A 25,017-nucleotide genomic window follows, 5' to 3' on the forward strand; every position below is an offset into this window, starting at 1 on the left:
AAAGGCATGCGACTTCACGCGCTAGATGGCGCGTCCACACATGTATATCTAATAGTCAGTCAGTTTCTTTACAAGCACGGTATATATATGGTTAGGGTCGATTTGTTGTTAATTGATACCGGTCCAAAATAAACTCTTATTTATTAAGAAATTTCAGTAAGAAATTACAGAAACAAGGAGAAGAAATTACGAAAGACTAATTAATAGAAATAATTGTACGCTTTCTCGAGGGTGTCGGAGTAAATTGGTCTGGTCTTGTGCAAGGTAAATCCGAAAGTCTCGTCCATGTTGAAATCCTCAGGAACGAACATGTTTTTGAGGTTTTTAGGATGCCATTCAAACGAATAGATAAGTGAAGCAAGCATGAGAGGCACAATCCTCAAAGCCAGCGATATTCCAGGGCATATCCTTAGTCCAGCTCCAAACGGTATCATCTCGAAATCTTTACCTATCGTCTCAATGTCTCTTCCCAAGAATCTCTCTGGCTCGAACCGTTCCGCGTTTTCCCAAACGGTCGGGTCTCGTCCTATTGCCCAAGCGTTTACCACAATCTGAGCATTTTCAGGAATGGGGTACCCTAATATCTCTGCGTCGTCTGACTCAGCTTTCCGTGGGATCAGAAATGGACTCGGTGGGTGCAAGCGTAGAGTCTCTGTTACAACAGCTTGTAGATAGGGAAATTCTAAGAGATTGGAGTCACGAACGAAACGGTTTGGGCCAACAATAAAGTTGATCTCGACTTTAGCGTTAGCCATAGCCTCTGGGTTACGAAGTAGCTCAGCCAATGCCCATTCCACAGTGGTTGAGTTCGTTCCCGTTCCCGCTACAAACAAGTCCTTCAAATCAACAAATAAAATGAGAGTACATTAATAATTCAAAACAAGACATTTATATGATTATAGCAGGCTTGCGTTTACAAAAAAAAAAAACAATACTATTATACCAGCTTGCGTTTCCATTTAATAGCTACAAATTATATTACAACAACAACAAAACAATATTTTTCCTTTTTATCTCCTGTTTCCATGTTAAATCTTATGTCATGTTTCCAAATAATTAATCATTGAATATATGCGTAAAACAACAAAGAGAAATATATTAAAAAAAATGAACCGAACCATAATTTTGAGACTCGCTTACCAATAGAAAGTGTTTGATATCGTTCACGTCGACTGATCCGTCTTCTTGAATAAGATCAAGCAGTGAATCCAACAGATCGATTATCGATGCATCTCTAGGTTTAGCCTGTAATGATCTTCCCGCGATGCGAGCATCGATGAGCCCTTGAAAGACCTGAAACAACCTTTCGGAACACATCTTCATCCCTTTCCGGATACCTTGCAGATCAAGAAACTCGAGACACGGAAAATAGTTTGCGAGGTTTGGTTTGCCCATGATCTCCATCATACGAGACAGCGATTCCTGGAATTCCAGGGAGGCTCTTGAGTCGTAACTACCTAAGTCGGTCGAGAAGACAACGTTTGAGATTACATTAAGCGATGTGACGAAGCAAGCACGAGCAATGTCGACGGAGAAGCCTCGTTCGCCTCTTTCGATAATGAATGTTATAAGTTCCTTTGCTTTCTTGGACCGTACGGCCTTCGTGGCTTTGTGACGCTCCCGTGAGAAAAGTTTTGTCGCCAATACCTTCCTCCATAACCTATTTATTGGAACATGCATATAGTAAATCAAACCAAAGTAACCCAACTAAAACTTTTATTACAACCATACTGAAATTGGTATCATTAACTATCTAATTATCTATGTACGTTGAAAAAAAATAAACCAAGCGGAAATCAAATCAAACCAAACCATGTAAACCAAAAATCATAAAAACTACATTTTTATGTTAATCATATTTAATCACATTAATTTTTTTTTTTTTATCACATTAAATTATAACTTACCTCCAACGAGACGACGTCGAAGGTAGCCATGCTATGGAGACTTCGTGGTGGCCGATGGGTCGAACCGTCTCGCTAAATGTTCGTCCAGAGAAGACATGGTCAAGCGTTTTCAGAACCTCTCTTGCTGCATCTGGTGAAGATATGACCACCGTGGTTAAGCTTCCAAGCCTAAGACTCATGACGGGTCCATAAACTCTCGAGAGATCAGCAAGTGAACGGTGAGGAGCTTTTCCAATGATCTGGAGAAGGTTTCCGATTATGGGCCATCCCGGTGGTCCCGGAGGTCCCGGAAGCAGTGGGCTTGATCTCCGTCTTCGTGATTTAACAGCAACAAGGAGAAGATATGTTAAAAGGAAGCTAATTAGTAGCAGAAGCAGAGCTAGAACAACGGTGTGTTTCATCGTTACTTGGTCGAGTGTGTTCTTCTAGCCACATTTTTTACTTTATTTATAGAAATTGTACTATAATTATCATTAATAAAATTGCTATCGTTATGGGCTAAGTTTGAGCAACAGCTTCATTCTAATCTAAATACGCTGGTTGGCAAAAGAGAAAAAAAAAGACAGAGAAAAAAAAAACCCCATTTCTGCCTAGTGCCTAGGTGTCAAAAAGTCAAAAGCACAATATATCGGTCGCTAGAAAAACTAAAGAAACAATATGTGATATGTTTTGTAATTGTCAACACCACATATGTGATATGTCTTAGTTATGTTGATTTGTTGATGAATGATTTGATATATATGGAACGTAATTCAATTTTAATTAAGCTAATATATTAATTAAGACTTCTTTCATAGGTGGAGACTAAACTGGAAAGAAACCTAATTAGACCGGTCGATACAAAAACGAAAATAATGTCAAACACGTTTCTTGATTGGCACGACACAAAGTGGTTCTGTTTTGTGCAATGTAGCACCGAAAGCCTCGCTCATATCCACATTTTCAGGAACTACACCGTCTTGATACTCCCAGTCAAAGCCATAGAGAAGAAACGCAAGAACTAGGTGCATTATCCTAAACGCGAGTGGCATTCCTGGACAAATCCTTCGTCCAGCTCCAAACGGAATCAGTTCAAAATCATTGCCTTTCACATCGATTCTTCTCCCCAAAAACCTCTCTGGTTCGAACTGCGTAGGATTTTCCCACACGCTCGGATCTCGTCCTATCGCCAACACGTTCACGAGAACCTTGTTTTGAAGCACAGTAAGTAATTACAAAACACAAAAAAACCCCACCATATATCCTTTAGAAATATTAATCAGTTTGGCATTAGCTATTAGATTATGGTTCGTTTAAGTTTCTTAAGAATACTTAAGTTACATACCTGAGTATTCTTAGGAATGAGGAACTCGAAAATTCGGGCATCATCAGACACGGATTTTCGAGGGATGAGAAAAGGAGCAGGCGGATGCAAACGAAGACTCTCTTTCACAACTTCTTGTAAATAAGGTAGTTTAACGATATCCAGTTCGTGAACGATGCCGTTTAGCCCTATCACTTGTCTTATCTCTTCTTGAGCTTTCACTATCTTCTTAGGGTTTCGAAGTAACTCCGCCATAGCCCACACCACCGCACTCGAACTGGTGTCTACTCCCGCCAAAAACAAGTCCTACCCACACATTAAATTTTAATTACGAGCATGTATATAAAAACCATGCAGTTTGTTCTGTCTTGATCAAGACTTACGAGAAGCAGATGTTTGATGTCATCATCATCAAGTTCTGACTTCTCGTCTTGAGCAATATCCAAAAGAGCATCTAACATATCGGTGTTGTTTCTACAACCGTGCGATGCTCTCTTTGAAAAACCCTAAAAAAATTTGTGCATCAGTAGCCTCGCTTCTTTTCTAGCTCCTTGCAAGTCAAGAAACGCAATAAAAGGGAAGAAATCAGCGAGGTTTGGTTTTCCGGCGATCTCCATCATCCGAATCACTAGGTTATGGAAATCGTGAGATGTCTTCGAGTGATGACTGATGATCAAAGTTTGCGAGGTTTGTGGAAAACAGAGCGTTTGAAATTATATTGAGTGATGTGACGAATAAATTTTGTTTATTTTGTTTATTTTTTTTGAAAAAGTGATGTGACGAATGATGTTCGAGAGATGTTCACAGCTTCTCTTCTCTCGCTGCATTTGTTAACGAAGCTCGTGAGTTCTTGCGCCTTCATCACCCTTAAGTCACTGGTTGCTTCTAAACGCTGCGTTGATAATAAATGATTCGTCGCCATCTTCCGTAGAAACCTGGCGTCGTCAAAGCATACACAGAATGCGGAAACTAAATTATTTTAATATTTCATTTATAAAAAACGTTATTCATTATACCATATATATATAGAAGTTTAATTCAATTATTCATGTATTTATCAAAACTTAACCAAACCGACTTGAATGTATTATTTACCTTGGCGACAAAAAAAAAATGTATTATTTTTATTTAGCAATAAATCATATATGTTGCATCTTTTTAGTACTTGGCGGAGATAGATAGATCAAGTGTCATTAGATCAAGAAGACACGTTATTTGTGATTTGTCCCTTCACCGATTTCATTGTCTTGTAGTTATATAATTAGTCGACTTGATTTATCTCTCTGTTCTTTTCTTTTTCCGAATAAATATTATCAGACAAAAATATTGAAATAAAACTATTTAGATTAAATTTGTTTACATCAACTAAAATGATTATATATACTGTAACTGTTGAACTGAATCATAACAACGGGATAACGATACAGCATTTACCGGGAGGCCGGATCTTTCATATATATATTTCGGCTACGCATTTTCTAATTTCTACGAGTGGTCTCACGAACTTGTATAGCTAGTTCATCACTGGTCAACGGTCAACATCACCTTGAGTATGTGTGTATGTGGTAAAGCACGTCTTTGTGAACTCTTTGAGATATTTTTTTTACCAAGTCACGTGGATCGTCGAATCATCAAAACGTTCGTTGCCTCGTTAACGAGGCAGAATCTTTAATTACTTTATCTGGTCCATGTATTTCTGCTCACATTCCACTTTTTACCACATGTTTTTGTAATGTTCTGATCATACCCTATTCTCAATTCTATTGGACAGCTCAATGATGACGACAAAATAAAAATTAAAAAAAATTGGACAGCTCATGGTTTTTCTTTTATTATTTTTTTTTTGAAAAAGAGTTTTTCTTTTATGTTGATATTTGAGCATATATGGAAATTTATCCAAAAAATATATATATATTTAGTACTTAAACCACAGTATCAATTAACATTATATATTTATAAATATATTTGTATTGTCTGCTTAAAGCAGAGATCTTTTGAAGAATAGTAGTATCAGAGACAAAAGGGGCAAATTTTTTAAAAATATGAAAATAAGGGACTAATAATAGTGCTTTGTTTGGGAGATGAATTAAATACAATCTTAATTCGAAAAGAACCGTTTCTCTCGCCTCGCGTCGAAGCATCTCCGTCCTCCCCTTTGCCATTATCTCTCTCTCACACACACTCTCTCTCTCTCTCTCTCTGGCCTACCAAAAAAAAAATACTTGAATGCATTCTTAATTTGTTCTGATTCTCCCACTTGACCAATCCCGTGAAGATAAACACTGCTGCCGACGCTTCTCGCTGATTGCTCTGACCTGGCCTGTGTTGCGGAAGAAAAGGTTTCGATTGCGCTTTTGGTTCGATTTCTAGGGTTTCTTCGACATACTGATCGGTTCTCTCAGTTTCTTCTGTTTTGGTTGCAGGAGAATGGGTTTGATTTCTGGAATTCTGTTCGGGATTGTCTTCGGCGTAGCTCTAATGGCTGGCTGGAGTCGTATGATGACGCACCGATCCTCCAAGCGAGTCGCCAAGGTTCGATTGAAATCAATCTTCTTTTTCTCTGATTGATTTGAAATCCCTGATTTGGTTCTTCAATTGAATCCTCTGCGATAAGTTTTGAGATTCTAAATCTGGTTTTCTAAATTAGATAAATTGGTTGTTTCGGGTCTTGGGATTAGCTGCAACGTGTAGATTATCAACATTGGCTTTAGCGAAATTCCTCTGCTACTTCTAATTATTGACATTAGTGTACCAAGTTTGTGTTCATCTGTCGATTCTACTTAACAAATTCCTCTGCTGCTGGTTTCCACTCTCGCTAATTTTATTTGTTTAACCATGATTTTCTGTGAAAGAAGACGACATGGCTTGCTTTACTTGCTCAGTTTTGAGCCTTGAGGAGCAGGATCCTTCCTACCTCTGACATGAACACTATATCATTGACTAGTTATCGTCTTGTCTTCTGGCAGGCAGTTGATATGAAACTTCTTGGCTCTCTTAGCAGGGAAGATTTGAAGAAAATATGTGGTGATAATTTTCCACAGTGGATATCGTTTCCAGCATTTGATCAGGTACTTCTCATGATCTCATCATCACTTTTGGTTATATTTTCTAGTCAATGTTCATTTTCCATGATTTTTGCGTGGTCCTTGGTTGACATGATTTCTGTGAGTCATTGAGTTGTTAGAATATAAATGTAGAACTTTTTGCCTCGGTAGAAAATCTAGTTCTGGTTCCATTATCCATGACATCAACAATACTTGATTTTGCGTACATATTATATATGTCTATGGTTTTGAAACAAGTCTAGGACAGTTTAAGCAGTTGGATTTTTCAGGAAAAGTTACAAAATTCTCAAAATCCAAACCTTGTTTACTTTATCTTTTCAGGTCAAATGGCTGAATAAATTACTGAGCAAGATGTGGCCATATGTTGCTGAGGTGAGATACTAATCTTCTTTTGTAGCAATATTAGGTGTTTTCTTTTCCTGTGTATATGGTTGGAAGTTTGCTATTAAACCATTAGCATATTTACCATGAATAATGGTAACTGAAGATATCCTTGGAAGGGGAGAGTTATACTGTCAAGTTGTACTCCAAAGTTCGAAACTATTGAAGAAGAGTGAGATTTAGCTTGTCTAGAATGGACTCGTGGACTGATTCTTTTTATCTGGTACACAAATCTAGTGTTTACTGGCACCTAACATAGGTCTAATTTGTTGGAATAGTCACACTTGCCACAATGCTGCTTAGCAATCAAAGAGTGTAATTTTTGTTGTTCTTTTGACTAATCTCCAGGCAGCAACTATGGTAATAAGAGATTCTGTTGAACCTCTGCTTGAAGATTACAGACCACCAGGAATTACTTCCTTGAAGTTCAGCAAATTGACGTTGGGTAACGTAGCACCAAAGATTGAAGGTAAAGTACAGTGGAAAATTATCGTTTTTGTGATGGCTATTCCTTTTATCTTCCACTGTTCAACTTTGCATTTTCTGACCACACACCTAATAAATCATTGTTGCAGGTATTCGTGTTCAAAGTTTCAAGGAAGGTCAAGTCACAATGGATGTGGATCTTCGATGGGGTGGTGATCCAAATATTGTTTTAGGTGTCACAGCACTTGTTGCTTCTATACCCATTCAGGTTGCTAGAGAGATATTTTAGTATCATTCGTCTGGTTTGTCGTTTGTGCCTAATAGAGAATTGATCATCTCCACAAACACTTGTTTCTGGCTGAAACAGTTGAAGGATCTTCAAGTTTTCACAGTTGCACGTGTTATCTTTCAACTTGCGGATGAGATTCCTTGTATATCTGCTGTTGTTGTTGCTCTACTTGCTGAGGTACACTTTCTTCTGAAAAGATCCAGAATAAGATGTATTTTTCTTATACCATTCTCTCCTGTCTTACGATGGCCAACTTTTTGAATGATCCCAACCAGCCAAAACCGAGAATTGATTACACTCTGAAGGCTGTTGGTGGAAGCTTAACAGCAATTCCTGGACTATCTGATATGATTGATGTAAGTCCCTTTCTTGTTATAGTTCAAGCAGCTTCCAGCTGTTTTATTTGTTCTCATTTGGTCTTATGCACAGCCTTTTGCTTCCCTCTCTGTTAGGATACTGTTGATACTATCGTCAAAGACATGCTTCAGTGGCCTCATAGAATTGTAGTTCCCATTGGTGGTATTCCTGTTGATTTAAGGTACTTTAATTTGTTCTCCTTCTTTTTCGTTTTGCGTTTTTTCACTCAACAAATAATTTTCCGGCCACTACCTTTCTTTTTGTCTTTCCTCCTATTCTGATATAGATAGGATTTACTTGGGAAGTGATTATACGTATTGAGAAAGCACTAGATAGTTTGACAGTTCTCTCTATATTTTCTGTTTCTCCTTCTCAGTGATTTGGAGCTTAAGCCACAGGGAAAGCTTATAGTAACAGTTTTGAAAGCAACAAACTTGAAGAACAAGGAGTTGATTGGAAAATCTGACCCTTATGCTACTATCCACATTCGTCCTGTATTCAAGTATAAAACAAAGGCAATCGAGAACAATCTGAATCCTGTTTGGGACCAAACATTTGAATTAATTGCAGAGGACAAAGAAACCCAGTCGCTCACTGTAGAGGTCTGGAATCTGAAACATTTGTGCTTCATACTAGTTCGACTTTGCCATTGCAAACATTAAACTATTCTCGCTGTTCTATTAAAAATTTTGGCAGGTATTTGATAAAGACGTAGGTCAAGATGAGCGTCTAGGGCTTGTGAAACTTCCCTTGAGCAGTTTGGAAAACGGAGTTACAAAAGAAATGGAGCTAAATCTGTTGTCTTCACTTGATACTTTGAAAGTGAAAGATAAGAAAGATAGAGGAAGTATAACTCTTAAGGTATAGATCTTCCCTCAAATAAACAGCAAAAAATTTTCCTTTCCGCCGGTTCCTAAATTGACTTGAATTGAAGGTACATTATCATGAGTTCAACAAAGATGAGCAAATGGCGGCATTAGAAGAGGAGAAGAAAATCATGGAGGAAAGGAAGAGACTGAAAGAAGCAGGTGTGATAGGTAGCACAATGGATGCAGTTGGGATGGTGGGAAGTGGGCTCGGTGCTGGTGTAGGAATGGTTGGGACTGGGATCGGCGCAGGAGTCGGGTTGGTTGGGACCGGAGTGAGCTCAGGTGTTGGGATGGTTGGTAGTGGCTTTGGGGCTGTCGGTAGCGGATTGAGCAAGGCAGGGAGATTTATGGGTAGAACAATTACAGGTCAGTCTAGCAAACGCAGTGGTTCCTCCACACCTGTGAATACCGTACAAGAGAATGATGGTGCCAAACAACAGTAAGTAAAACATTGGGTTCAAGCAAGATTTGTGATCATAACATCGTGTTACTCTGGCCATGCGATGGCGACTTCTTTTTTACTCTTTATTGTTAATTGTCTTTTCTTAACTTGACTCGAATTTGGTTTCTGGATTCACTGCATCTATTTGTTTTTCGTTGTGAGCTTTCCAAATTAAAAAATCTTGTACAAAGTCATTTGTTTAATCGTCCCATAAACAATAGATCTTCCTGTCTAATGATTTGGTGGTTTAACTTATTAGAATGTTATATTACCAAAATGAGAAGATGTGTCAGGCTTTCATATATACACTTGTTAATTATATTTGAAACATGCTAACATCATCGGTTTAAGTTAACAAAAAAAAAAAAAAACCTGATTGATTGGGAGTAAAATGCTCAGTTATTGAGACTTAAAGAGTGCAAATAAATAGATAAGTACCAATGGCTTTCACAATCACACTTTCAGATATAACGTCGCACTCATAGCTTTCTTTGTCTAGTAATAAATTCTAATACCATAAAAATTCATGACGAGAAAAGGTAGAGAGGCTTTACCCAACAAACAAATATCCCTAAAAATGATAGGAAAATCTTTCTTATCTAATTTTGGATTAGTTTTCAAAGTATCATTATTGGTATTATAATATGTTAATATTATGTGGCTTCCAGTCAATTTCTGTCTCCTCCACCTTTAGTCGATGTAAGACCATTATTTTAGATAACCCCTCACTCAGAAAAATCAACCCCAAAAAACAAAAAGCGTTACGGAATTATTTTTATTTACATTAAATTACAAAGAGACCAAATTTTTATTTTTTGCCCGATTAGTTGTATAGTTTTTTTTCTACTATTACAGAAGATGAACAATTATATCTCTTTGTGTATGTGGATATTATTATCTACTAGTATTAATCAAAATCGTAACACAATACATCTGGAGGAGACTGGGACGAGAAAATTGGTTGACGTGTTAACACTCACCTATGACTTGGATCCACGTAAGCCTAAACTGTGGGAAGTTCTAAATTGTGTACTGATTGGTTGATACGTAAGCCAAGTGGATAAAGTGTCCCGACCACAAAGACCGACCTGATTTTCATTTTTTTTTATTCGTTAATAATTGCATTACGAAATAAGTGGCCACATTATGAAAATATTATCTAATACTGTATGTACGTATATATATATATATGAATGATGATTATTTAAGGCAATTTGCTATAGTTAATTGGCTAAATTAGGTCATATAGCAGGACACAAAATAGATCTAGTTGGTGCATCTCTTCTCTTTTGTATTTTTGTTTTGTGAACAATAAACTTGCATCTCTTCTCTCTAATTACTTTTTCTTTTAACTAATGTTCTCATACGAAAACATTCAGTTCAAGAGTACATTATGTCATCACACAACATTTTGTTCTTATAATTTAATAGTCGTAATTCTCCATTTTAAAAATCTCTATACTTATAATACATTATATATTATTTTCATGATATGTAAGAGAGTTCCTCTATATTATAATACATATAAAAAGTTAGGTCGTCTTGTTTTACGTGATATCTAAGTTATATATTTTTCACGTTGTGTACAATGTTATTTCCGTTTTACATATATGTATGTATAAAGCCTTAAAAGTGGAAAAGGGATGGGGTGATAAAAAAATATTTCCACTGTTGAATCGTCTTTGCTTATCCATGTTATAAGTACATAATGCAATAACAAAAAGTTTGCATTGCATGTGATACCTCATAATTTTATTTTATTTTCTTTAATTAACGACGCACGAAAAATTAGAACGTTCCTCATATATATATTTTATTAGGTTAAATTAGTTTGATACATACTATTACTTTTTTTTTTTTGGTAAATTGATACATACTATTACTTATTTACTTAGCTAATCACAATAATTCATTTTGGAAATCGAAACTCATTTCTGTGGACAGCAGTTCTAATCCACTAACTGTATTTATCAATTCAAGTTATATTCATTCGAATTCCACAGAGTTATAAGATGCTCTTAGTCACTGCAGCCAAACACACCATATATCCATAACCTTCTTTTATTAAAATATAAATAGAGACAACAACTACAAAAATAAATGGATAAGTGGGCTCGAGTCGACAAACAATGTATGAATAGGATTCACCAAATAAATAAGAATACTGTTGTTAATTATATTCAGTTGAAACTGTGTTAACTTTGCTACTATTAGTTAAGTTATTATAAGTTTATAAATAACCATATAAAAATCTAAATCCACATCCCTCGGAAAAAAAAAAAAAAGTTTAGCTTGGCCAGGTGTTTGTTTTGGTAAAGACTAGGATAACGCGTGTAAATGCGCTTTTAACCAAAACTATTAGGCCAAGTGGCCAACTTACAATCACTTTATCTGAACCTGACCCGACCCGATCGACTTAAACCGGATCACGAAGGTATACATACATATCTATCTTCAGATGTAGTAGATACGTATAGTACACTGCAGGGTTAGGCTCAGGAGAATTGACCTTTTCAGTAGAGTGAAAACAAAAAAAAATGGTCTATTTAAAGTTGCTTTCGTATTTTGTGTTCTCCGTATGTTCAAAACCGTAGAAGAAGAAGAAGAAGAAGAAGAAAATAACCAAAACAAATATAAAGCTTCCTTTTTTTTTTTTTTGTATTTGAGTTTTCTTAGATCAATTGGTTAAACCCTGTCATATCAATTAGTTCTCGATTCTCCGCGGCCATGCAACTTTAGAGGTTTTTCTTTCTTTTTTTCGTTTATTTGGGAGTGATTATGGGCGCGAATATATCAGGTGGGTTGCCGGGGTTTGACCGGAACGGTGACGTTTACTCGAGGAAACCCAGATTGGTGGATTTACCGGAGAATTGTGTTGCGTTGATTATGACGCGGCTTGATCCGCCGGAGATTTGCAGGCTTGCTCGTCTCAGCAGGCTGTTCCGTCGCGCTTCGTCAGCTGATTTCATATGGGAGTCAAAGTTGCCTCCGAATTATCGGGTTATTGCACAGAAGGTGTTTGATGAAATTACTCTGAGGAAATTAATAAAGAAAGATATTTATGCCAAGCTTAGCCGGCCTAATCTCTTCGACGGTGGCACAAAGGTTGGAACTTTTGTTCCCGTTGCATCTCTCAATCTCCCTCTCTCTTACTTTCAAAGTCTGTAAATTTCAACATTTTCTTACTTTCAAAGTTTTAATGTTTTGAGCAGGAACTGTGGATAGATAAGAACACTGGTCGTCTTTGTTTATCCATTTCTTCAAAGGCACTAAGGATTACTGGAATTGATGATCGCAGATACTGGAGTCACATCCCAACAGATGAATCCAGGTAATTTCAAACTTTACAATCAAAGGTGCACTTTGTTTGAAATTTCATCTGTTTGACCATCTTCTTCTCTTGCTTTTTACCCTTGTATTGTTTTGACCAACTTGTTAGTTTCTAGACTGTATAAATTATTATTTTTATATCGGTTGGGTAAAACAAAAGAAAGCGTTATATTGCAGTGAGCTTGTACACCAAATCTCGAATTACTTGTTAGTAATCTCTTCTAATATGTGTATGCAGGTTCCATTCAGTTGCATATGTTCAACAGATATGGTGGTTTGAAGTAGGAGGAGAGTTTGAGATCCAGTTTCCATCTGGAACATATAGTCTCTTCTTCCGTATTCAGCTCGGTAAAACATCAAAGAGGCTTGGAAGGAGAATCTGCAACTCAGAACACATTCATGGATGGGACTTAAAACCTGTGAGGTTCCAGCTCGCGACTTCAGACAACCAACAAGCTGTTTCACAGTGCTATCTGAACAACAACCCTGGGAACTGGAGTCACTATCACGTCGGAGAATTTAAAGTGACGAACCCAAATATATCTACAGGAATCAAGTTCTCAATGACTCAAATCGATTGCACTCACACGAAAGGTGGGCTATGCATAGACTCTGTTCTTATACTACCTAAAGAATGTGTAAAAGAATTCATTGGATCAGAATAGTTTTGTAGATATAGATTGAGATTGTTGTAAAGGGTGAAAGAATCTTTTTCAGTGAAACACATTCACTATACTGGTTTTTTCTTAATCTGGGAGTGCATTCTCAATACCAGATCTGGAACTTGTGTACACATGGTTGGGCTGTCTCTAGTTTTGTCTGTAGTTACAAGGTGATCGTGAATCGTGATTGTCAGTACATTTTTTCTCCATTTAGATAATAGAGATTATAACACTTCTTATTTTTTGCAGAAGTTGCTTACTTTTAAACATAAACATTGAACAATGCATCTATTTCTACTATGCAGAAAACAGAGTCCTGTTCAACAACAGAAATAAACTCAAATTTCTAATCAAGAAGCTTGAAAGAAGTATCATATGCAATCTTATTTTAAGAGTTATCATTATACTTGCAAAGGAGAATACGAAAAGCAAATTCATTCAATCAAAGGAGCAACAGCCTGAGATTACAGAACACGGCAGGTTTACAAATAATATGAAACAATTATTCTGAAGGCCTAGACAACAAGCTTCTTCTTGCTTCAAGGTGTCTTGAACTTGGGGCGCGATGGAAGCAACTGTGTGAACCAAGGAAAAAAAGGAGATTTTATATATATATATCGGACTAGAAAGATGTGATCTTGGAAGTGGGTTTGTGGAAAGGAAAAGAAAGCTTACCTGATAACAAGAGATAAGCGAGGAGGTAAACCCGAAAGCGCCAGTGACACGAGGAGTAACAGTCTTTGGAACTAATTGAAGCAGACCAATAGCTACAACAATGTCCATGCTTGATTTGACCAATGCTAGAGTTCTGTCATTTGTTTTCTGAAGCTTAGCACGATACAGCTCATCCTGCGTTTTTACAAAGGGAATGAGTTTTTCATAAATAGGAAAGAAGAAAGATGAGAGAGTTTAAATAGGAGAGTTTCTACATGATGCTTTTCATCATCTTTTAGTTCCTTTTCCATCTTCTTCATAGATGAAGAGAGCCTTCCAAGCTCACCGATCTGATACGCATGAGAAGATCAAAATCAAATTTATGTTCATACTCAGGAAAAGTCAAAGTGTCAAGAAAGAGGAGATTAAAAAAACCTCGACTGCAGTTGTACAAACTGATGATCCCAGCCAGCAGAAAAGTGATATACGTCCAAGCAATTCTACTCGTTCTTTGTTCTGCGATTCCATTTAACAATAATCTTAAGTCACACTCAGAGAAGATGAGACATTTAAAAAATTCAAGAGACCAATATGAACTGTTGCCTTACACTTGTCTAACCTTATATATGCCTGATCTACCAAGCCAGACGATTTGATCAAGAAACAAGAAGGTTGACACCAGTGCATTCTTGGACTGAAACGGACAGCCAACAAACAAAGATAAAAGTTAAAGACTGAATCAAATCAAGATATGAACAAATGTTGTAAGAAATCCAACATCTCTTTAGCACCTTCCCAAGTAAGACAAGAGGAAGCGGAGTCCCTTTAGGCACAGGACTGATAAGACCGTGAAAATCATTGACAAACTGCACATTTTGAAACCACTTTCTAATCAGAAATCAAAACAGTTTCAATCCAAGATAAGAAGGCAGCAACAATGAAGCTAATCCCAAATAATAAAAAAAAACAGAGATAGAAATCGAAACAATCGGGGCCTGACCTTGAAAAGACGGAAAACTTTTCTAGCCAAGCTGGTGTTCTTGTCAACAGTTTGAGCAGTACCAGGTTGCCCACCACTCAAGAATTTGGAACCATACTGTATAGCTCTGCATATCTTATCTCTAGCCTCAGCTTTGTTCAAATAAAGGACTATAAGAGCAAGCTCAGCTCTAGACAAATCTAATGTAGTCATGCTTTCTCTGTAGTAAGGAAAACCAACAACACAGAAGCCAAGATTCAGTACACTTTCACACGAGCTCAAACTAAACTATGAAACAGAGTCCATAAGAGAGAGTAGTATACGATCCTAGTACAGCAAAGCTTCACCCTTTTAATCAAAATATTGCAAGCCACATTTAATTAAGGATGTTAGCTTAATCAAAATTCAAGACAGAATATAAACATCATCAGCAACCACTAAGACTAGTAAAAGACAACAATGCAATTTTCAAGTTAACGAAATGAAAAGAAGGTAAAACATTCGGATGGATATTCAAAAATAAGACAGAGATAGGGATTTCATAACTTTACCTATATGATCTCTGTTACGACGACCACGAGGAGATTGATTATACAACTGAGCCACAAACCCAGAAAGATATTAAAACTTTTAAGAAAGGGGATCCGAGATTTAGTGCTTTAGTTTTTGGAACAATGATGCAAAGCTGTTCTTACTTATAATCTCATTTTCTTCCTCGTTTTGCGTCCTCGGAGATAGAAACTATGATAAAAAACGTGTTTGGTCATCTCTCTTTTTATTTCTTTCTTATTATAAAACTTATGAGTAAACAAAACGCACCGTTTTGGTCAACGATCTAATATCGTCATTGTTTAACTTCTAACCGTCGATTGTATTGAACGTAACGTGTACACCACAAGCCTCATGCACTTGATTATATCTCAATATCAATCCACACGCGCGTGCGACACACACGTGGCACACCTATCGAGGAAGGATAAAACGCAACATTTTGTAAAGTGAATAGGTTGGGCCTTTAGAAGCCTTATTATCATTTTTAAAGTCAATGGGTTAGGCCTTTAAAAGCCTTATTATCATTTTTTAAAAACACATGCTGGTTCTGAAGTTATACAAGACAAGGAGGAAGATAGTCTTTGTGTCCAAACAAATCCTGGAAGAAGCGTGGACGGGGAAATTGAATAACGGCCACATGAAGAAGAACAATACCAAAGCCAGAGGGGAAGAAGAAGTAGACAAATGGCGGTGGCGTCTCTTAGTATTTGCTGCTCTGCTCGACCAAATCTTCTTCTCTGCAGCTTCTCTCGACCCCGAAATTTTGCTAGTAAGTTATCTTTAGCTTGTGTGTGTTTATGTTGGTGTTGGATGAGCAATATTTTGAAATAATGGAGGCAAATATAAGAATTCTGGATTTCTCTGTTCTCTCTATATCAAAATCGTGAAAATTTGATTGATTCTGTTTAGTGGCTGCAATGAGTGAGGATCCAATTCGTGAATGGATTCTTAGTGAAGGAAAAGCTACACAAATCACAAAGATAAGTTCCGTTGGTGGTGGATGCATTAATCTTGCTACCCATTATCATACTGATGCTGGTTCTTTCTTCGTTAAAACTAACAGGTAGTATAAACAATGTTATGGTTTTAGTATCTTCTTTTCTTTGGCATGTCACTTCACCTTTTCTCATATTCACAATCAGACATCTTCAATGTTTTTTTTTGTTTTTGTTTTTAGGAGTATTGGACCTGCCATGTTTGAGGGAGAGGCTCTTGGTCTTGAGGCTATGTATGAAACCAGTACAATCCGTGTGCCGAAGCCACACAAAGCAAGTGAAAAGACTTTCTTTTTTTTGTTTGGAGTAGATAATCTTATCTTTTATTTGTTCTCTCTAACCATAGATTCTTGTTTAAAAGTGTTAACAGGTTGGGGCATTGCCAACAGGTGGATCTTATATCATCATGGAATTTATAGATTTTGGGGGATCAAGAGGCTACCAGGTGATACTGATGAATCTAAACTATGAGCCAATGTTAAGAACTTCAGTTTCATGGGTTCATGGTTGTTAGTCATCAGGCTGAATTAGGAAGGAAGCTCGCTGAGATGCATAAAGCCGGGATATCTTCTAAAGGCTTCGGGTTTGAGGTTGACAACACTATTGGCAGGTGGAGTGAATCTCATTTATCAAATCTTGGTCCCTTTGATTTTAGTTTCTTACATACTTAGCTATGCAATGTTCCCATTTTAGTACGCCGCAGATCAATACTTGGTCATCGAATTGGATTGAATTTTATGGTGAGAAGAGATTGGGTTACCAGCTTGAGTTAGCTAGGGATCAGTATGGTGACTCTGCAATTTATCAGAAAGGTTTCTTTCTCACTTCTCTGTCGTTATTAACTTTTGCGAGGAAATACTGATTTAGTAACATTTCAACAGGTCAGACACTGATACAGAACATGGCATCTCTCTTTGAGAATGTTGCCATAGAACCGTGCTTGTTACATGGTGATCTCTGGAGTGGGAATATCGCATACGACAAGAACAACGAACCTGTCATTCTTGATCCTGCCTGTTACTGTATAGGCTTTTCATTCTTAAATTCTTGACATATTTACCATTTTCAAGCACCGTTTTTGATCTCACTCCTCCACAGATGGGCATAACGAGGCGGAATTTGGAATGTCGTGGTGCGCAGGATTTGGAGAATCTTTCTACAATGCCTATTTCAAGGTTCCGCACGCTCTTCCTTTTTCTCTCAGTTCTGTATCAAAGAAGTCCAGTTTGAAGGTTTTTTGTTTGTTTAACTTAAACAGCTCTTGTTTTGCTTCTTTGACACCCTCAAGGTAATGCCAAAACAACCGGGATTTGAGAAGAGGAGGGATCTATATTTGCTCTATCATTACTTGAATCATTATAACCTGTTTGGCTCGGGCTATCGATCATCTGCGATGTCCATCATTGATGATTATCTACGGATGCTCAAAGCGTAAAAGGGACAAGATGATGAGGGAAGCTGCTGTTAAGCTTTGGTATATGTTTGCTTGTGTTTTGGTGTTTTTTTTAATGTACAACTTATAGCTTGAATCTTGAAAATAATCAGGTTTGATGTATTATGAATTGTATGTGAGAGTTAAAAAGAAAAGAAGAAGAAGAAGCAGACTTAGGGTATGGAGCAGGTTGATACGAAGAAAGATCTCACTACTACATGGTCTAAATGATGATCTAGTTTTACATAGGTGATGCGGTAACGTAATGGGAGAGAAATCTCATTACGTGCTTTATATTACTTGAATCATTATAACCAATAAATCAATATCAGCCACCATCCTTTTACATTTCGCACTTGCATCTGCTGATACCATATTATTAAACTATCATTACTACGACATTATTATCAACGCAGTGAGAGATGTAGTAAGACTTTTTTTTCCTAAATGTTGGGGAGTGCTAAGCTCACCGGCGGGTAAGAACACGATTTTAGCGAGGAGAAACTCATCCTTGAGCTTATTATCCTTCTCACCAAAAGCTCTGACTGACACATGACTACGACAATAGCCCTGTCTCTCTAGAGCTGATGTGATATTCCAAGAAACGTCACGAGGCTCCTGACCATCAGAGATTTTAAAATCCTCCACGTCCCAGAAGACCTCTATCTTAGTAGTCTCTGGCAAAGGTTTTGAGCTGTGTGACTGTGGCGGTGGATGGAAGGAGGAGCTCTCTGTAGCTAGTTGAGGGCTTAAAGAGACGTGGTCCGGAAAGATTTCGCATGAATTACTTAGAAATTGAACTTCAATTACAAAAGGTTGATATGGCCGAGTTGGTCTAAGGCGCCAGATTAAGGTTCTGGTCCGAAAGGGCGTGGGTTCAAATCCCACTGTCAACAGCTATAATTTTGAACATTCTCTTACATTATTTTTCTAAACTTGTCCAGATGGAATTTTTTTTTGTTATAATCTTGAGATGCTATGATCGAATTTACCCGAACCAAACACGCAGGTGAACTATCTAACTTATGCAAGTTTTTTTATATATCTTGAGATAGTAGTACTATGATCTTATACCGTAAGCAGCAAACTTGAATAGAAAGAACTTTGCAAATTCAAACTCTTAGTGTTAACTTTGGTTCACATTATATATTTGTTACAAGCACGTCTTTTGGAGCCCATAGGTTTTCTAGAGTGCAATATTCAATCGTACACGTTTTCATTCTTCAAACAATTAACTTAAAATCCAAAACTCTTTATAAAATCCAGACATCAGTAGTAACTAGATAATTCCAAACACCAACAAGCATTCATAACAACAAAAAGAAAGCAAAAAAGAAACCAGCCTTGGTTTTCATTTCATGACTACTTCACTCAATCTCCCTTTCTCCTGAAAGAGCATCCTTCGGTGAGCCTCGCCTTTCCTCCTGTAGGCTGGCACAGAATTGTCTGGCAGTTTCCGCATACCACAACTGTCTGCGAGTGACTGAAGACAGTGGTGCTGCAAAACCAAAAACAGACCAAATAAATTTGTGTTTTTCATTATCTATGTAATGTCAAAGGGAAAAGACTAGAACAAGAAACTGTTTACGGAGCTTACATGTTGAAGCAGCCTTGGCACTTCACATCCTACATTAAGAAGTTACACAACAAAAGAAACATCAATCGGCGAGCATAAAGAGTAGAAAAACTTCAGACTGAAACTGAAATAGACAAAACAAGACAGAAAGCTGAAGCATCAAAAGAGTGGCTCGAAATACTTAAGCTTATATTGCCAAATGCTTAACAAGAACAACAACTATTACAATCAGAGTGCTGCAGCTAAAGCCTAAAACACCAAACTACAATTCTAAACAGAGAGATTTGGTTATTTGATATCAATAAGTTGTGGCACTAGAGAGATGGTTGAAAAACAAAGACAACAATCAGACTCCAAAAGCAGTATACTCAGAAACAAAAATCAGATTCACAAACTCCAAACTTCAAAATTCTAATCATACAGATCTGTATCAAAAGAATGAGAAATAATTACCATGAAAAAGGAGTTTGGAGACTGAACAAGACGCTTGAGCTTGTGCTTCCTCTTCTCAAGCTCAGCTGGTGGGTTAAGCAGATCGATATCGTTTTGAAGAACCTGTTCCACATCAAAAGATCCCCAGCAAATCAAATCAAAATGACAAAACCACACTTCTAATCAGCTAATTACGCATTCGTTAACACCGATTCAACCTTAACGTTATAGAAGAAGAGATCAAACGAGAATTTTACACAAGAACGGAGAAGAACATTAACTCTTGTGTGACTCCGAAAATTTGACAAAAAGGACTCATATAACTTCATAAAAAATATAAAATCAAGACATGTAATGGAGAGAACCAAGAGCGAGAGAGCTAACCATCTTCGTAAGACTCTCAAGAGACGACGGCGAAATAGCAGCAACGGCAACACAATAGGCGAGAGAGATTTCAGGGTTATTATTACTTTGCCCTTTATATATAAACACGACAACACTAAACCTTTTCCCAAACCTTCCGAGTAAATTAGAGTCTTACGTTCTCTTATTTTATTTTATTTCATTTATCAGAACACGTAAAGAGAGAGAGTATCATCATTTCTAAACGAAGAGATCATGGTTTTTGTTTTCGTATGCATAGATATTCCAAAGATTCATATACATCATATTCCTCGATTAGAGATGATGTGGTATTGTGGTCGCAAATATAACTCAGAAATAACATAAACAATGAAGCAGGGATTGATTCTAAAAGCTTTGTGGGAATGTTGTTCATCAGAAGTTGTTGGAAAAGAGCAGAATGCTTGTTGTAGTCAGGGGATCTGGTAATTCAATATTTCATCCACCGTGCAGAGTAGAAATGAAGACTACAACATATTTTTCTTCTAATGTTGTATCGAGCTGGCCGCTGAGCTCCCAGTCGCAGTCGTTAACCAACACGAGAACTCCAGGCCTCCTGCATCATTTATGGATCCCAAACACCATTATTGTTATATAACACTATATATAATAAATCAGGGTTCTCGCAAGGGAATGAAAGAAAGAAGCTTTACACAGTATTGCCTTTCATGAACATTTCAGGTCTTTCCTTGATCAGATTGGTACGGACCCATGAAAGCAAATCCTTCATTGTCAACTATATAATGTATGAAACAGTGTAAAAGAGAGACACCAGGTGAGCTTACCATATCTGATGACTACAAAACTCATTGGTATTTAAGAAAAATCATCAAAAGAGACAACAAGCTTACCATATCTGATGATGATTCATTGGGGGAAGTTGATGTTGATCTTATGAATCTTCACGGAGTCACAGAGCAATTCTAAACCTCCACTGCAGTATCAAGAAGCACATAATTCATGTTAATATATACCAATAGAGGAATCTCTCTCATTCGCTACCAATTGAATGCTAAAAGCCTTTTAGGAGTTTTCTCAATCCAAAAGTCATTACTTTAATATAGTAATCGAAAAGAAAAACAGAGATAGGCTAATGCTAATGGATGCATAAAAATTATAGAGAAACCAGAATTGAAATCAGTATACTTTTTTTATGAACTTCCTGACCAATGAAGAGGTTTCATTAAGAACCGATCGAATGAATAACAAACTAAAAGAGATACAAACGACTAAAAAAGCATACCCGAACTCGAGAGTTAATTGCATATTGAATGAGAGGTTTCGCAGGAATCGATAAACAAAACCTTCTCTTCTTCTTCCGATCCTCCCTCCGCTTCGTGTTCACGCTAGAAACGAGGACCAGCAGTACACTGTTTCATTTTGGGCTCTTCAAAGTTGGGCCCATGTTCCAATGCCCATTACTTTTTTTATAAGATAAAGTAAATTAATCAATGGCGACGATTTTTAAATTTGAAAAGCAAGACAAAGCCGAAAAGAACGAAGCCATGATCGGCGAGCGACCACTTATTTTTTATTTTCATCTCCACATCCCTGAAGTTGGGCAATTTTGAGCAGCGTTTTGCAAAACCATAGTCGTCACCATTTAGGATTTTTTGTGTCGTTTGTCACCATTTAGGAAATTAAGGCTCTCTGAAAATATTTTGCACTATTTCGAAGCTTAAGCGTCATATTTGTGTGTTCTAATCATTAATATTAGTTTTGCTAAAAAAGTTATACGTGTTTCGACTAACGATCGTTTGGCTCTCGGCCAGTTATGTTATTTTGACCGTCTTATGTTGTCCAGTTTTGTGCGTGCTGTTTTGTTATCTTTATGAGTTTTCGTCTAGCGACCAAGCTTTTAGAACTTAGATCATTTTTGTGTGTTTAGAATATCGTGTGATAGAATTTTTTCCGTCGAAGTTGATTTTTTGTGTGTGTTGTTCCGTCGCTCTTTATGCATGCGACACTGCGTACCATCGCTCACATTCACACTTAGACTACATCTATACTATATCACACCCTATATACATTACATCTAGACATACACCCTAATACCCTATACATACATCTATATTCTATATATACTATGCGCGTGGCATCAACACACCCTATACATACATACGTATCTATAATATGCATGTGACATTCATCATACATGTGACCCATCCTATACGTATGTGACACATACATCCTCACCATATATACTTCGTAATAAATATCATAATTGCATTAATTACATATACTTCAAAGGCTGGCCAAGCAGAGAAGATGGGAAGCTCTCGAACAAACAGCACAGTCACTTAGCGCAGAAGCTGGGAAGTTCTCGAACAACACAGCCCCTTTGCATACACCCTCTGCAAAATCAAAATCAATCTTCATTAAAATTACTTTTCTCGGCAAAATCAAAACGATGCACGATACTTATAAATCCAGCAAAAAAAAAAAAGAAAAAAAAACATTCTTTCTTTGTTTTCTCACAAAAGTTATAAACCCGTTCTATGTTGTTGTTTTTAGACAGAATATATATACTGACATAAAAAATAAAAATAAAAAAGACTTAACATAGAACGGGTATATATATACAACTAAGAACACCACACATATGATTATTTATCACATTATTGAAGTCAAGATAGCATGCTATATATACTTAATGACAAAAATATGTAACTACAAACCAGTTTATTAAAGACGTGTATATAAACAAACTAAACAATTTATAGACACACATCATTAAAGTCAAGAATATATGTATACTAATAGATTCTAAAATATAGCATTAGAAATTATAATTGAACTCCATTAAAAATGTTTGGAAGATGAAGAACAGGGGTAACTAGCTAGCAGGCAGAGAGAGAATAGCAAGAATCTATGGTAAACAAACTAAACTACTTTACCTGTAAGATGATGCCTTTATGTTTGTTTCTCTCTTGGATGTTGGATGTTGAGATATATAAGATAAAGTGAGTGAGAACAACAGAACAAAGAGAATAATAAGAAAAAAAACAGAGTGTATTTGATATTTGAAAGTAGAGAAACGGAGTAAGCGGATTCAGATTTGTGTCCGAAGAAGGAGTACTTATAGAGAGTCCAGTATCTTTATTTTTCCATTAAAAATAATAATTCAAACGGTCATAAAAATGTTACCATTTCACAACGTCCATATTTTCTTACTGTCAAGTCATATCATTACGTACGTTGGCACAATGTGGGAAATCGTAAACGCACTCAGCACTCTCGAGTAATTCATTTTTTTTTTTGTATTATTTAAGTATTATGAAAAATGTTACCGTTTGGTTTCAAAAAAAAAATAAAAAAAATGTTACCATTTCATAACGTTCATATTTTTCTACCTCAAGTCCCAAAAAAAAAAAAAAAACGTTTTTGTATATGAACGTTAGATATAATTCAAGTGATACGTAATTATGGCATATATAATAACCTCCAATCCAACAGAACTCTAACAAACAATTGAAAAGAATAAAAAGAGTACGATGGCCTAAACGATACCGTGAACCCATTGGACAGAGTTGGTCTCACGATCATTTGTTGCATTACTCTTTAGCACCGAAGATCTTCCACCGTGCTCATAGTGTTGTTGGATACCTACATATATCATATATGTATTTTTCATAATCAAGTTAAAATCATAGAACCATGACTAGTTTAATTATATTTCACGTTAGAGAAGCAAAAATGATTAATGATTACTTATTTCGTACCCAGTCTGCAAGAAATAATATCCAACATCGCAATCCGATAGATAATTTGGATGAGATGATTGCAATGAAAAACCAGTGGAGCCAAGCCGAGTTTGACAATAGGTCTTGAAAGCCATTGAAACGATAAATCTTTTATCACATCACATCATAAATTATAAACGAGTTTGATAATTAACCCGAGTTCTTGTTTATCACATCATAAATCTTTTCAGTTATTACAAAGTTCTTATTGAATTACCATGCAAGAAGAATTATATTCGGTGGTCCAACTCTTTTTTGTTTATAATTAATTAAAGTTTTAACAAAACGAATACTTTCTCCTACTCATTACTCATTCGTCATGACTCGTGATGAGAGATACCTTGAGATAGAAATATGCAAATGTACAGTTGAACCACTGGAAAAAACATCATTATTTCTTTTAATATTAGCATAAATGTCATATTGTTCAAACTGACACTTAAAAACTAATAATATGATTTCTTTATTTTTAATACGCAACAGTTAATTAGTCTAAATGCGGTTTTTATTAAACTAAAGTTTACTAAATTTCTGGTTAGGTAATGGTAATTACTAAATACGTGTGTCTTAATTAAAACATCCTGGGTTTATCATTTTTCTGGTTGGGTAATGGGTAATTAACTAGGGGACTATATATTGCGTGTGAACTGTGAAGTGCAGTTTAATTTTTTTCTAGTTCGGGAAAGTTTTAATTGGTGGTCAAGAAAACGCAGGAACGTTCATCATTTGTTGTTGGAAAAATCTTAGTACCATTTTTTTACAAAAAGAAAAGTATTACGAAAACATCCTTCAAGAAAAACCCGAATAATTGATCCAATTTGGTTTGAACTCTGTGATATATATTATCACATGGTTCTGGCAATTGAAGGAAACATCTCCAAGAGGTTATATATTTTTGATCATTATTAAAATTATGAAAATATAGCTCAACACACCATCATTAGCTAGTTCCACTGTATTTTTAATCATTTTAGTTCTTTAAATTATATGCTGTAAATAGTTTATAAAATTATAATACCATACCTATACTGGTAGATGAAAATTAAATCAAATTTGAAATTCTTATAATTATTTTTTCTATAAAAGAAAGAAATTCACGTCACACATCTATAGGCCTTAAAAGAAATGTGAAGCCCATTTAATTATTAGTGGTGGGTTTGAAGTCGAAACTTGGAAGCAAGCAATATAAAATTGGAATCAATTTGATGTTAGTCTGGTATA

General features: G+C 36.3%; 8 protein-coding genes and 1 non-coding gene across 10 annotated transcripts; 4 read left to right on the top strand and 5 right to left on the bottom strand.

The window, feature by feature from the left end:
* Positions 1–134: 134 nt before the first annotated feature.
* On the bottom strand, positions 135–2,025 carry LOC17884793 (cytochrome P450 76C2). Its single transcript, XM_006292757.2, is given in 5 exon segments — positions 135–836; positions 1,141–1,520; positions 1,523–1,564; positions 1,567–1,660; positions 1,908–2,025. Coding segments are annotated over 5 exon segments (1,182 nt in total). The 5' UTR covers positions 1,938–2,025; the 3' UTR covers positions 135–200.
* A 739-nt stretch (positions 2,026–2,764) lies between these two features.
* LOC17887056 (cytochrome P450 76C3) lies at positions 2,765–4,404 on the bottom strand. The gene is given in 6 exon segments (XM_006293218.2): positions 2,765–3,094; positions 3,232–3,516; positions 3,594–3,872; positions 3,874–3,937; positions 3,987–4,145; positions 4,376–4,404. Coding segments are annotated over 6 exon segments (1,146 nt in total).
* A 930-nt stretch (positions 4,405–5,334) lies between these two features.
* LOC17885809 (synaptotagmin-4) lies at positions 5,335–9,294 on the top strand. 2 transcript variants are annotated; one of them, XM_023782461.1, is made up of 12 exons: positions 5,335–5,549; positions 5,613–5,742; positions 6,177–6,278; positions 6,597–6,647; positions 7,005–7,125; positions 7,232–7,350; positions 7,450–7,548; positions 7,647–7,727; positions 7,824–7,909; positions 8,105–8,330; positions 8,425–8,589; positions 8,663–9,294. In XM_023782461.1, the coding sequence occupies exons 2-12, from the start codon at positions 5,638–5,640 to the stop codon at positions 9,038–9,040; spliced, it is 1,533 nt and encodes a 510-aa protein (XP_023638229.1). In that variant the 5' UTR covers positions 5,335–5,549; positions 5,613–5,637; the 3' UTR covers positions 9,041–9,294. The 2 variants fall into 2 exon arrangements, with proteins under 2 accessions (XP_023638229.1, XP_006292241.1); XM_006292179.2 differs by having other exon boundaries at positions 5,336–5,549; positions 5,634–5,742.
* Positions 9,295–11,532: 2,238 nt separating this feature from the next.
* LOC17884860 (F-box protein PP2-A13) lies at positions 11,533–13,275 on the top strand. The gene is made up of 3 exons (XM_006291542.2): positions 11,533–12,144; positions 12,252–12,370; positions 12,608–13,275. The coding sequence occupies exons 1-3, from the start codon at positions 11,818–11,820 to the stop codon at positions 13,032–13,034; spliced, it is 873 nt and encodes a 290-aa protein (XP_006291604.1). The 5' UTR covers positions 11,533–11,817; the 3' UTR covers positions 13,035–13,275.
* Positions 13,276–13,387: 112 nt separating this feature from the next.
* LOC17886904 (peroxisomal membrane protein 11E) lies at positions 13,388–15,373 on the bottom strand. The gene is made up of 8 exons (XM_006290317.2): positions 15,216–15,373; positions 14,686–14,884; positions 14,477–14,551; positions 14,305–14,379; positions 14,121–14,201; positions 13,961–14,035; positions 13,707–13,880; positions 13,388–13,606 (listed from the first exon to the last, which is right to left on the bottom strand). The coding sequence occupies exons 2-8, from the start codon at positions 14,875–14,877 to the stop codon at positions 13,571–13,573; spliced, it is 708 nt and encodes a 235-aa protein (XP_006290379.1). The 5' UTR covers positions 14,878–14,884; positions 15,216–15,373; the 3' UTR covers positions 13,388–13,570.
* A 452-nt stretch (positions 15,374–15,825) lies between these two features.
* On the top strand, positions 15,826–17,824 carry LOC17886329 (protein-ribulosamine 3-kinase, chloroplastic). Its single transcript, XM_006291432.2, has 9 exons — positions 15,826–15,985; positions 16,126–16,279; positions 16,394–16,484; positions 16,582–16,656; positions 16,733–16,821; positions 16,905–17,023; positions 17,093–17,233; positions 17,310–17,386; positions 17,500–17,824. Exons 1-9 carry the CDS (start codon positions 15,901–15,903, stop codon positions 17,644–17,646), a joined length of 978 nt encoding a protein of 325 aa, XP_006291494.1. The 5' UTR covers positions 15,826–15,900; the 3' UTR covers positions 17,647–17,824.
* Positions 17,825–18,458: 634 nt separating this feature from the next.
* On the top strand, positions 18,459–18,539 carry TRNAL-AAG. The gene has a single exon. It is a non-coding gene; the product is annotated as a tRNA-Leu (tRNA).
* A 301-nt stretch (positions 18,540–18,840) lies between these two features.
* On the bottom strand, positions 18,841–20,142 carry LOC17886439 (40S ribosomal protein S27-2). The gene is made up of 4 exons (XM_006292012.2): positions 20,036–20,142; positions 19,673–19,774; positions 19,241–19,269; positions 18,841–19,141 (listed from the first exon to the last, which is right to left on the bottom strand). The coding sequence occupies exons 1-4, from the start codon at positions 20,036–20,038 to the stop codon at positions 19,015–19,017; spliced, it is 261 nt and encodes an 86-aa protein (XP_006292074.2). The 5' UTR covers positions 20,039–20,142; the 3' UTR covers positions 18,841–19,014.
* A 153-nt stretch (positions 20,143–20,295) lies between these two features.
* LOC111830678 (ubiquitin-related modifier 1 homolog 2) lies at positions 20,296–21,319 on the bottom strand. The gene is given in 5 exon segments (XM_023783232.1): positions 20,296–20,609; positions 20,707–20,789; positions 20,905–20,928; positions 20,930–20,987; positions 21,297–21,319. Coding segments are annotated over 5 exon segments (306 nt in total). The 3' UTR covers positions 20,296–20,491.
* Between the last annotated feature and the right edge of the window lie 3,698 nt (positions 21,320–25,017).

This window comes from Capsella rubella, unplaced genomic scaffold, assembly GCF_000375325.1.
Source record: "Capsella rubella cultivar Monte Gargano unplaced genomic scaffold, Caprub1_0 scaffold_5, whole genome shotgun sequence".
Taxonomy (NCBI): domain Eukaryota; kingdom Viridiplantae; phylum Streptophyta; class Magnoliopsida; order Brassicales; family Brassicaceae; genus Capsella; species Capsella rubella.